This window comes from Xenopus laevis, chromosome 4L (assembly GCF_017654675.1).
Source record: "Xenopus laevis strain J_2021 chromosome 4L, Xenopus_laevis_v10.1, whole genome shotgun sequence".
NCBI lineage: Eukaryota > Metazoa > Chordata > Amphibia > Anura > Pipidae > Xenopus > Xenopus laevis.
In genome coordinates this window covers 108,049,263-108,062,288 of record NC_054377.1, presented here as the reverse complement: position 1 = coordinate 108,062,288, position 13,026 = coordinate 108,049,263, and the positions used below count along the sequence as shown (strand labels likewise).

Below are 13,026 nucleotides of genomic sequence, written 5' to 3'. Positions count from 1 at the left end.
CTGTTATAAACTTATTTAAAAATCTGTTGTCAATCATATATTGCCTGCCCTGCCTTTATGCCGTAGACGTGGCAGGCAATTACTTTCACTTTCCATTCTGCACTTCCTAAATGTGACGGCACTCCCCACATTCCCCCTCCTCCTATCCTCCTAATTGTGTAGCCAGTGCATGGGCATATGCATCAGGTGCCCCATTTCTGTTCCTAAACTATATTTTGGCATGATTTCAAGCTTGTCTCAATAACAGTGTCCACAACATGACTCCTGCCTGCTTGATGTGATTCTGAATTCCAACACTAAAAGTAACAAGGTTGAAATTGTTAATATAGTGTAAGTGAAGTTTATTTTGCTTGACTAACATCACAATACACGATCTGGATTTTTTTTGTTAGGGTGTCAGGTCCCCTCTAATGATGTGCAAATAAGACAGTGTGGGCATCTAATTCTCACCAAGAAAATCAGCTTGGCTTCCTGTGGGCTAAAAAATATTAAATTCACCCTTTTCATACACATTGAGGCAGATTTATTAAGGTTCGAGTTGGAGTTTTTCAGTTGTATTTTTTGGTCAAAACTCACATTTTCAGGTTTAAAAAAAGCTAGAATGTTTGAGATTTATTATACCCCTACCCTGGAAATAGCTTGGATCCAAAAATACACCATCTAAAACCTGTCAAGGTCATGTAGGAATTGATGGCAGAGGTTCCTGAAACAGCCTACTTGATGTTTTTTTGGAGGGTTTTAGCTGAAAACTCAAATGATTTGAGTGATTCGAGTTTTTATTTGCCAAACACGCTATTAATTCGTGTTTTTAGGTTGTGGGACTCAAACTTGCAGAATCTGTTTTCTGCCATTTGAGTTTTTTCTGAAATAAGATACCATTCATGTTTCAAGTGCATTTGGGTTAATTTGAGGTAAAAGAAAAATCTAACACTCGACCTTTGATAAATAACCCGTATTATGTTATAGTTTATCACAGGAGAAAAAAACTTTTCTCATAATTCATTTCCATTTTTTCCCTTAGACATGAATAGAGTTTTCATGTGATAAACAGTGAGATATGTTTTTCTCATTGTATTGCATTGTGGGAAAATCTGAAATTGAATAAGAAGATAGGCTTTTCTCATCAAATTTAATCTGACCTTTCCAGAGAGTTTCAAGAGATTTAGCCACTTCTGAATTCAAACTGGTTAGAATATTCAAGGTGTTTCCAGGCTTCCTGCGGTTCAGTAGAAGCAAATCTTTTTATTTTTATAGAATTCCTTTACATGTTTGAGAAATTAAGTTAGTGGAGACCACTTGAGGTGAGCGCTATGGATTCTGAACTGAAAGAGTCCGAAACAGAACAAAGGAATCCAAGTATTATAAATCACAGTACAGAAATACAAAGAACTGCACTTACAGCCAAATAGGTGGCTCTGCCCTCAAGGCCAGGGTACTAGCTAACTTGAGAACAGAATCCATTCAAAATCAGGGGAGCTCACAGGGGAATCTGCATACACAGAATTGTATTCTCTCTCATTCAAGTAAAAAAATGGTGACTGTGTCTACTATTTCTTCAGAAAACACTTTTTCACCCGCAAATAATTATGGTTTGTTTCCTTACTATTCAGAGAATATTGGGCCAGTTGTGTTTATACCCACATGTTCATGGGCCATGCCATATTAAGATGATTATTTCATACAGAGATGCCTATGAAGTACTTTTTCCTTTATGGCCTTATACCACAATGAGGACCAGATTCAATTAGTTAAGAAAGACTCATCTTCTTATTCAATCTAGAGGCAGATGCCATTAAAACATAATTTAATCATATCATGAAAACTCTCAAAACTAGAAAACTCAAAAAGTTATAAAAAACTAGAAATGAATTGTGAAAAAAAGAAAAAAAATAATCTCACCAGTAAGTTTTTACGCAATAGATAAACGTCAGGAGTCACTTTTATTCAATAAATTGAAACTTCAGAATTTCAGAAGGCAATAAAATATCCTATAAAATAGCGATAATAATTTTCGCATCCTGGTCCCCATTCCCTTAAATTTCAAAGTATACATCAGAGTGCTTCCTAATGATAATCTTATATTCCACATCCTGATCCTAATATCCCAGTACAGTTTAAGTGTAGAGCACCCTACAGCATTGGGCTTCCAATGAGAAAAAATATAGATTAAAGGCAAAGGCCAAATTATAATGTTATCACATCAATCATTTTAATACTATTTTGCATTAGATCACTGCATGCCAATCCACCCAGTAACAAGAATAAATATTCTCTTCATTTTTGGCCAGGCCTTGAAACAGTACACCCTCCAGCCAGCAGCCAATGACACCCCCTACACTAAACAGTTACAGCTGCTACATATTCTTTCATTACAAATAATCTATGTATTTATGTATCCATAAAAAAAATGTTTTGCAGAAACACACCATTTTCCCTATTACTGTTGTTCAAGAAGACACACCCATAGGAAGCTTCCTGTTAAATATAAGAACCAAGATGGCAGCAGCTCTACACACGAAGAACTGATAAAATTGTGCTAAAACTGTAACTATTAAGTTCACTCTTTCTTTAAGGGACAACCCTCCATTGTGAACAACTGCAGTTATAGTCTTATGAATTGTGTCTGTCACTAATACACCTAGTTAGACTGTAAGCTGCACTGCCCACAGTCTCTGAATATACAAGCTATTCCCATAGCAGTTTTGTGGGCCTTGTTTTTTGTTTTGATTTCTTTCTTGCAGCTAGTAATCACCTGACTCCCATTGTCAAATAAATCCTAGTGGTCATGCAGCTTTCATGCCTTCACACATATTGAATTTAGGTAAAATATGGAGGAAGATATGACATTTTGCAAAAGAGACATCTTATTCATTTCCTCAATTAATGATCCATCGGCTCTGATATATTGCTCTAGAACTGGTTATCTTCAGTTGCAAATAAATTACACATTTATACAAAACTCCTGACGTTTTTCTTATAATTTCATTTCTAGTTTCTATTATATATGCAAAAATCGACATTCGTTTTGAGTGGAAGATGAAGTTGAATTGCTGGAATAGTAAATGAGTTAGGCATAGAAATGATTTCATTTGCAAAAGGGGAACAATGCTAAAAAAACATAATAGCAAATGCTTCACAAGGACAGACAGAAAAAGAAACAGACACAGACAGTGGTCAAGTTGAAGAGGATGTGCACCAAGGCAACTAACAAAACAATTGGTTAAGACAGCAAAATGGTTACAAAACTGCCCACCAAATCAACACCCTGGTCACAAATTCTCAATAAAAACTGTACAAAAGTTTTCAATAGGTGATACACTATATGGCCACAATTATGTTGACACCCATTATAATTATTAATTGACTATTTACATGTTATTGCCAACACAGTGCCACTACATCATAGAATGACATACATGACTAGTCTACAGTCTTGCATGCACAAGTAGGCTATATAAATAAAAACATACTTATGTATGAATGGAAGGAAATACCATTGCCAATGCTGCAAGGCTGTGTTAGCAGCAAAGTGAGTACCAACTTCATATGACTATGATTGGTTTTGGAATGAGATGTTGGATAGGCAGGTGTCCATATACTTTTGTCCATGTTCTATGTTTATTTTAGAGCTGTCTTTTTGAAAACCAAGGTGATTATGTATACCTTTGTAATTAGGGGCAGAAATAAAAACGTTGCTACAGTAGCGTAATAGCGCACTGCCAGGCCCATCCACAAAGAAAAATTTCAGAGGGGGCCCAGCAAAACGCCCTACATCCCACCAGTTGATAGCTTGCTTGCATGCTCTGGGAATAAAGTGACTATATTGGAAGCTGCGCACACCAATCTGGCTCCCCCAACACCTTCCCTCCCACTTATTTGCCTGCAGGCCCAGACTGGCAATCTGTGGGTTCTGGCAAATGCCAGTGGAGCTGCTATAAGGTGCCATAGAAAGTCAGTATTTAGTGGGCTGGTGGGGGCTGTTTGGGCCTCTCTGTGGGCTGGGTGGGTCTCTGTGTATCTGAAATGCCAGGGCCTATTTTAATTCTCAGTCCGGACCTGTTTGCCTGTCCCCTGTTCACCCCCCGGGCAGGTAAAATTGTGGCTGGGAGCTATAGTTATGCCACTGGGTTGCTGCCACTGCTAATGTGCTAAGGTCCTGGAATTTGAGGGAGACCTTTCAAAGCAATATACAGTATGAGATCTTTTTCTAAGGCACAAAAAAATTTGTGTTTTTAATCTGGTAACTACATGGGCAACAAGGGGTAACAAGGTCAGGGGCTCCATAGTTTGAAAGGTTCACTTTCAGATAAAGAAATCTCCCAGGTTGTATCTAAGGGATAAGTTGTAACTTTAATTATAATCAAAGTTCTTCACAGTAAAGACGATGCTTTAAAGTAAAATCTTCTTCAAAAATCACCTGGAGGACAAATATCCCCCTTAGCCGCTGTACTTTAAATAGCAATAGCATTTGGAGATCCACTTGAGAGGACAAATGTAGCCTACCCAGTTTAGGAAGTTTCCCCACACAACGCTTACATCTAGATATTAACATTGGACCATACGCAATAAAATGTTTTCTAGAATTTGGCAAAAAATCATCCACAAGAAAAATGTTAGATAAAGAGCAAGAAAGATCCAACAAACATTTTGGAAGTTGATCTGCAAACGTCACTCACGTAACTGAAGCAATCTTGTTGTTTGTGCATGTATTCAGAAATAATCTCAAAAACAAAATATATATACTATATATATTAGGGATGCACCAAATCCACTGTTTTGGATTCGGCTGAACCCCCGAATACTTCGCGAAAGATTCGGCCGAATACTGAACCAAATCCGAATACTAATTTGCATATACAAATTAGGGGTGGGAAGGGGAAAACATTTTTTACTTCCTTGTTTTGAGACAAAAGGTCACGTTATTTCCCTCCGCGCCCCTAATTTGCATATGTAAATTAGGATTCGGATTAGTCAGGGAGAAGGATTCAGCCGAATCAGAATCCTGCTGAAAAAGGCCAAATCCAGTGAGTCATGTGACAGAAATTACGTTTATAAGGATAAAATTTGCATGGCTTTTGTGTATTATATAAATATATACGTATATTTCAGATGTATTTCAGACAAGAACTGATTTCCACATAGCTCAATGGTGCTTCTACACATGTACATGGCACACTAAAGCCACTGTGTGAGCCATTGTATCAGACCATCTATTGATATATATTGCTTCAAAGGGATATTCACCTCTTTTTACCATGAGCATAATACAAATAATTAGGGGGTTATATATTAAGTCCGAATGCCACAATCTCGAAAAAGTTGAGGGTTTTTTTATGTAAATCTGAATTTTTTTGTGGGAATATATATGATATAATAATATATGAAATATAAAATAAATGTGGGATTTATTATACTCCGAGGATGGAAAAAGTCAGAATCCACAAAACAAGTATCTCAGACCTGCCGAGGTTGTACATAAATCAATGGGAGAAGTCCCAAAGATATCTTGATCTGCATTGGGTTTTGTGCAATAGTCTGAAGATTTTGTGGTTTTTGGGCAAAAATTCGGAAAAAATGAGTTTTCCCGCAGAAAATCGGAAAAATTCGTACGATTTTCCCGTACAGGAAATTTTCGGGAAAATATATTGATAAATAAGTGGAAATAACCCGTGCGTATTAGAGTAAGTAGATTTCAGAAAATAATGAGATATTTTCGGATATTGATAAATAACCCCCTTAGTGCATAATGTTTGTCTATGTGTTGTTTTAATTCAAAATGTCTATATTATTTATATGCACTAAATTTAGAAAAGTGAAGCTCAAACTACTTTCACTTTTAACTTGATCCCACCTTTCTGGTTTTTTCAGAGTAATTGTGGGGGGAGCAGAAGCTGACCAAATTACCCTGCCAAATGAATGTCTGAGAGCCAGACAGTAATTAACAGAAGGGGACGGTCTAGTTTATGCAATAAGCCCCCCCCTCTTCTGTTTGTAATAAAAGATGTATGCAGCATAAAAATTTAAAAAATAAGGTTAAAAATAATCACATTTCACAATGTAATTATGTTTATTAGACATTTTATCACATTGCTTATTTTAATTTGAATTGCACATTTTTCATACCAACTATAGAATTAATTATTTTCATGCAAAATAACATGTTTCTCAGTGAGATGTTATATATTTAATACACTGCACAGTGGTGCAAATGACAAAACACAAGACGTTAATTAGATTCTGAAGGACGAGTGGCCAAACTTTATGTGCCTGTCGAACCCCCACACCTATTCCTTAAAATGCCTTTAAAAATCATTGTTAGTTTTGGAGACCTCTCCTCTGTAAAATCTACAGCAGGAGACGATAAAGCCTGCGCGGCCAATACCTTGTTCAGGAGATATTTTCCCCGTGGGATGTAACCATGCTGTAAGAAATATGACTAGAGGTAAATAGTTAGGACCAACCATGTGGGGTTTACCTTGGTGTGGTGGTGATTTGATCATTTTGTCATCTTAAACTTATAATTAAAATCTAGTGATGGGTGAATTTGTTTGTTTAGCTTCGCCATGAAATTCAGGCGAAAAATTTGTGAAGATTTTCATCAGAGAATTTATCGGAGAGCAGAAAAAAATTGGAAGTTCACCGCAAATTCACGCCTGCCGAATAAATTCACTCATCACTATTAAAACCCTGTGTTTCTGAATATACATGCACTTACACATAAAACCAGGAACCAGGGAATGTGCATTGATCTATTCCCGCTTTTTGTTACAAACAGTCCACCATTTAATGGGGGGGATGGTGATAAGAGTAAGGCCGTACGCATTTTGAATAATAAATAGCAATCATGTACTAACTAAACAAGACTATATTTGTTCTTGTCCCTAAAGTGTTGTTAAACTGAACTACTGTGGCATTTGGATTTGGTAATGAATTTTTATTCCTGGGAAAAACAAAGACATTCCTGGGTTTATCAAACGCTGGGGTAGAAATGTGTTGGTAAGTCAAGCAAGACTTGCGTAGAAATTTCCGTTTATCTCAGGATGGCAGCACCAACAGATATTAATGGGAAAACCAACACACACAGTAAGTAAATGGTAAATAACCCATGGTGCTATGTTTTACTTGGGCTTGTTTTGCCTCTTAAAACTTTTTGCTCCTAGTTTCACTCTCGCAACATCTGCGGTTTTATTTCAAGTCACGGCTCAGTGGGGAAATTTTGAGTAGCTGTGCCAGGATAGCTAGTTACTTAGAAGTGATGTCAGTCCTTCGCACTACCACTTCCTGTGTGGTAATGGTCCCTTCCCCCTTAAATTAAACTACCCTGATATAACCTGCCATCCGCACACTGCTTCTAAACTTAGAGCTGCCTGATATTTTATAGTAGCAATTTTCTATGAATGATAAATACGTATACTATTCAACTCAAACAGTTGTCTTTCCAGCTGCTGCAGAACTACAACCCCCACCCAGTAGCTCATTGTGCAGTTGCAGTCCCAAAACAAGATGAATGCAGAAAACTGTCTGCCTCATTGTAGATGTAATAGATAATGAACACATTGTAAATATTGAGGCTATCATGTATTTGGTGAAAATATGGCAGGATTTTAAAATGGCCTCAATTTTGATTTTTACAAATTTACAATTCATTCAAAAGCTAAGGCCTTCTTATAGAATCACTTGAGGGTCAAGCCAGTAATGAACTAAAAGGAACATGACCAAAGAAATGCAGTTGGATACAGATCACACAGACTTCCCTCTAGTCGGTGAGCCTGCTCAGCTCTACTGATTTTACAGCATTATTTTACTATTGACTTAAAGCTACTGACTTAAAGCAAACAACAACAATCCTATACATTTATTTTAACTTAAGGATAATTATAAAACCCAATCAAGCTATGAGCGCCAACTTGAATTTCATTCAAACATAACAAATCAATTTGGCACGAAACAACATACAGTGTATGTTAAAGAAGCATTATTTTGATTCTGAAAATGCCAACCTTCAGCATAATCCTGTTAAAGGAGGTATTAAAGATCCAGGGGGAAAATTAAATTCATTTACAATTGCCTAGTGCTGAATAAATAACATTAAAACAAATACCAAAATATTTCTACATTTACAGTAATTTGGGATCCTGCACAGCTTAGAGGGCCATATGTTAAAGATTGAATATTAGTGGTATTAGAGCTTTTTGAAACTATGATAAGCTCTAATTTTACAAGCAAAGCAAATGAAATACTGTCATGAGCAGGTTGACCCAAAATTTGACAGACCAATGTAAATTTTAACTGGCAGGTACAGACTAAAATAAGGCATGGGTGGGTAAGGGCACTTTCTTGATTCTACCAACATCTCACGTAGGGATGCACTGAACTCACATTCATTTAGGATTCGGCCGAACCCCCAAATCCTTCACAAAAGATTTGGCCGAATACCAAACCAAATCCTTATTTATATATGCAAATTAAGGGTGGGAAGGGGAAAACATTTTTTACTTCCTTGTTTTGTGACAAACAGTCACGTGATTTCCTTCTCCACCCCTAATTAGCATATACAAAAAAGGATTCAGATTCAGTTCGGCAGGGGAGAAGGATTTGGCTGAATCTGAATCCTGCTATAAAAAGGCATCCATTAACCCCACTACATACATGGGTGCAAATACTACAGTATTTATTGTACAGTCTCATTAATGCCAATACATACATTTCTTACAATGTTAGCATCTGAGCTTTAGTAATGTAACGGTTAAAAGCTCCATTATGAAGAAAGACGCGTCATGACTGTAACTTTACTTGAAGTTTTTGTATATTATAGATTGGCCTATTTCAGCTGGTCATCTTTTTTAATGGTACCCACTTCTATTTATTTCCCGATATAATGTCCATACTACATCCTGGTTGCTTAGGAGTGCTAAGTACTGATGGTACGCAAAATCAAGCAATTTGAACCTTTTCACAAAAAAATAGAGCATTTCTAAAGTTTTCACGGAAAAATAGTGAAAATCGGAAATTGGCGCAGGCGAATTTTCGCGAGAGATTCGCAAATTTATTCGCCGGCGGCGAAACATGGGAATTCACTGGGAATTTGTGTCTGACGAATTTATTCGCTCATCACTAGTGCTAAGTGCCACCCCAGCCATTAGAATAACAATCCAAGGAGGCACAGCACAAAATGTAAAACATGAAAATGAAATAAATGTTTAAAATGTCATAAAATAAAAAATGTAGACAAATTGCATTTTGTTTTAGACCACCATTGTCTATAGTATACTAAAGTTTAATTCTAAGGTGAACTACAATGCTGCAACTACTATCTACTCACCACTTGAAATACAGGCATTATTTAATATAAAATATGCAAAATCACCACGCAGCTCCCTATATCTAAGGAAACCAGAGAGTTATCAGCGATCACAAAACTTGTTTGCTGCATTGTAGCAGAGTAATTGGGAGTTACTAGTACATTAAGCACTACAATCTTCTTAAAGAGATACTGACACTAAAAAAACGACTTTTTAAAATATGAATTACGTGAGACTACTCCCTAGCTGATGTGTTTAGCCTGGTTAGTTTAAACAATCCTTGATGATTATGTTATCGATAGGGAATAAATATCCGATAGAAATAACTAGAATTATAGCATTTATGCTATAAAAGATCTGTCTTTAATTTCAGATGCTGAGAAGTCCACAGATCCACAGGTTTCCTACACACACCTGCATGCAGTGACGACCACTTATTGAAAATTAAAGGAAGAACAACTATTGTTTCCGTCAACTTATAAGGTCCAGTAGGGAACAGATATTCACAATTTTAGTGTCACAAAATTAGGAGCATTATCCTTTTGTGGTTAGAGGCTATAGGGGAATAATCCTTACAATGTCTTACAAAGAAAATTAGAGATGCTGCAGGCAGTGTTGGTAGATTTGTGGTGAAGAAGAAAAGGGTGGGTCAAGAAATGACACTACTGTCATTAGGCTGATTAAATGACATTAGTATTGGTGTGTTAGTGTTAGATTGCACACAGAGTACCTTTTTATGCACTGAGCTGATTTTCAATGATCTCACACGTTCTCCGAACAGAATATATACAATGGTCATGTCCTCACTATAAAAGATATCTGTGGAGCTCTTAGGGCAGGCATCTTGCCCGATGCCATTAGTTAGACAGCCCTGCCCTAACTGTGCACCTGATTTATACAAATAAATAACAATAATCTTGATGCTTTAGGAAATGATGTACTTGACTTTATTTCTGATTATGTATACTCATATTATCCAGAGAGGCAATATTCCTGCTGAACAGTTGAGTACCCAATTACTGCTCATATATGCTCTGCATAAAGCTACAAGTGTTGCTATAGGATTGCATATGGTACTCTATTTCTAAAGGATATGATAAATTGGATTACTTCTGCATTTCAGGTACTTTTTTACTAAACTCCTATTTCAGACCTTCCTGGGTCTTGGGTTGATAGGCATAGGAACAGTCACAGTAATCACTTCCACATAATCATTTACGTTATATAACTAATTCCCCCTAACACACACACAACCCAACATTCACATACAACTTAAGAAATAATGAGTACCAGGTCACATAGGCTGAATGCTAAAACTTAAATAAGTATTGTGCACAACATGACAAATAACTATATACAGAAATTAAAAGGGCAATAACAGAAATTTTGCAGAGAGAAATTAAAATATTGTTCATTTTATTTTCCAAAACATAGCAATGCAATACAAGCTAATAGCTACCAAACTTTAATAACTGAATTCCAAGATAAATATCGTAGAAGTATGTAGTTTAATACATTTTAAGGAAGTAATTTAAAATATTAAACATTTACGGTAAAGCTGAAAACAACAAAACCCTGCCCATGGATTTTGCATTCTATGCATATGGCTGCTACCTGGCCACTTTTATACTAGCTCTGTCAGCAAAAACAGATACTTGATACCAATGTTAATGGAGATATGAGGGTGGTATTTTGGTTGGGTGGTAACCCAGTGCATACTCGATCTGGTGCTGCCTATAGCTATGGGCAATAAAACGGAAAGGGATGAAAGAAAGATGTACAGACAGCTGAGGCACATGAATAGAGAGAATGATAGACAGACAGACAGAAAATACATTGTTACACAATCTGATATTACTGAATTTTGAAAGCTATTTTTGGTGAATAAACGTGAACATTCAGTATTCTGGGGCCAGTTTAAAAGTTATAAGGGAACTGTATGTGGGTTCTGTATTTTCCAAAATATAAACATAGTAGTAATACCAATTTGCAGTACAATTTACTGCATTGTTAGACATATAAACAGATCTTTTTACATAATAAGAATCAAATATACAAAAACATGGTTATAAATTATCATGGAAATCCATGGATATTGAGCGTTCTACTCAAATTCTTATGCCCATAAACTTATTGGAAGTTAAAACGTAGCTTACACACCACAGCATGTCCAGTGTTTAATCCATTGTCTCAAACGTAATTAAACATTTTGTTTATTATGGGCCTTCAAAAGGAAGTTTTTGGAAATGTGCCCATTTGTACTGAATAATCTATGTCTTTAACAAAACAAAGTAAAAGAATATAGAAATCTCACTCTTACCTTCGGCCATACAGTTTTGGTACTGTAGCAGGAACAAAACCATCAGCAAATTCAGATACAGGATCATGGTGATGCAGAGACCCCCCAATCTAGTACTCCCTGCAATAAACACAAAACAACTTAATTTCTATCAACCGTTAGCATGTGAAATTGGGAAAGAAATGTAAGAAATAAGGAAAATGAACATACTGTGTAACCTTCTTTATCAACCGGCTTGCAGCTTCCTCTTAACATAAATGCAAACTGCAGACCATGCTAAGAGAGTGTTGCTCAGCTCGGTTCTACCTACTTCTTCAAATTGAAGCAGGAAGCTTTTTAAACCACATTGTCATTTCCTTAGCTGTGAAGTATATTCATATAACATGTTCTTAATGTATTGCTTGCTTAGTTAGAATCAAATTTATAAAAGAGGATCTTACTGGCAAATATTATAGAAGTTTTAGCTTTCACACAACATAATTGTATTTTCATAATGTTTAGGCAATTTTGATGTTTTTTTAAAAAAAGGTTTAACTTTATTACTACCAAAAGGAACAGAAAGCTTCATCTGCCAGAGACAGCTTCTAAAACTCTGAGCCCTAGACCTCAGAGTTAACACAGTCTTTCAATCTATTTATGTATTTATTTTATAAATTATAGTTAAAATCATGTTTGTTCTCCCTGTTAGCAGGGTAATAATTTATTGCAGTATATAACACAAGATAAGCACTCAAACAAATAGATATAAGATTATATACGTAAAGGGAAGCATAACATCCAGTTCTCAATTGCTGCTGTTTAACAGCACATCTTGGGCATGCTCATTCTAGAATTCTGTAGCAAAATACTTGATCAACAGATGGAGTAAACTTTATCAAGACGAGTGATTCCAATGGCTCCATGATCCAAAAAATCTGTTTGCTCTTTTGAGAAACGGATTTCAGTGCAGAGTTCTGCTGAGGCAGCACTATTAATTATTGCGTTTTGAAAAAAACATGTTTTCCCATGATAGTATCCCACTTACTTATTCATACAGGGTACATTCAAATCCCAGACTGCTTCCAAGTCAAACGTATCATCCAGACTGTGCACAGGGATGAAGCACACAAGCTTTGTTTTGGCAATTTGCCTTAATCACATTTTATTCCAGAAATTTAAAGCACCACCATTATGACCCATTTTTAAATTGAAATGATTGCAGTGACATATTGTGTCATAGAAAACAGATCTCTTGGTTAAATTATGAATGTACAGTACCTGTAGGCATGTGAAATGATTCAGCCATTTATTTGAGATTTTCTGTCCCTGGATTTACAAGATTTTAATAATTTTATAATACAAAATTTCCAATTCTGCCATCATCCTTAGCCTTGATGTCACTAAGGCTTTTGATATCCTCTGGCCATACCCAACCTTACTTCTTAA

General features: G+C 36.1%; 1 protein-coding gene across 7 annotated transcripts in view; it reads right to left on the bottom strand.

Annotated features, from left to right (window-relative positions):
* ptprc.L (protein tyrosine phosphatase, receptor type C L homeolog) overlaps positions 1–11,902 on the bottom strand; it is an 84,029-nt gene extending 72,127 nt beyond the window's left edge. For all 7 annotated transcript variants that reach the window (XM_041590597.1, XM_041590598.1, XM_041590599.1 and 4 more), the window contains exons 1-2: positions 11,812–11,902; positions 11,623–11,721 (exon numbers count right to left, since the gene is read on the bottom strand). In XM_041590597.1, coding sequence (XP_041446531.1) covers positions 11,623–11,689 — 67 coding nt within the window. In that variant the 5' untranslated portion in view covers positions 11,690–11,721; positions 11,812–11,902. The remainder of the gene's footprint in view (positions 1–11,622; positions 11,722–11,811) is intronic.
* Positions 11,903–13,026: the final 1,124 nt, after the last annotated feature.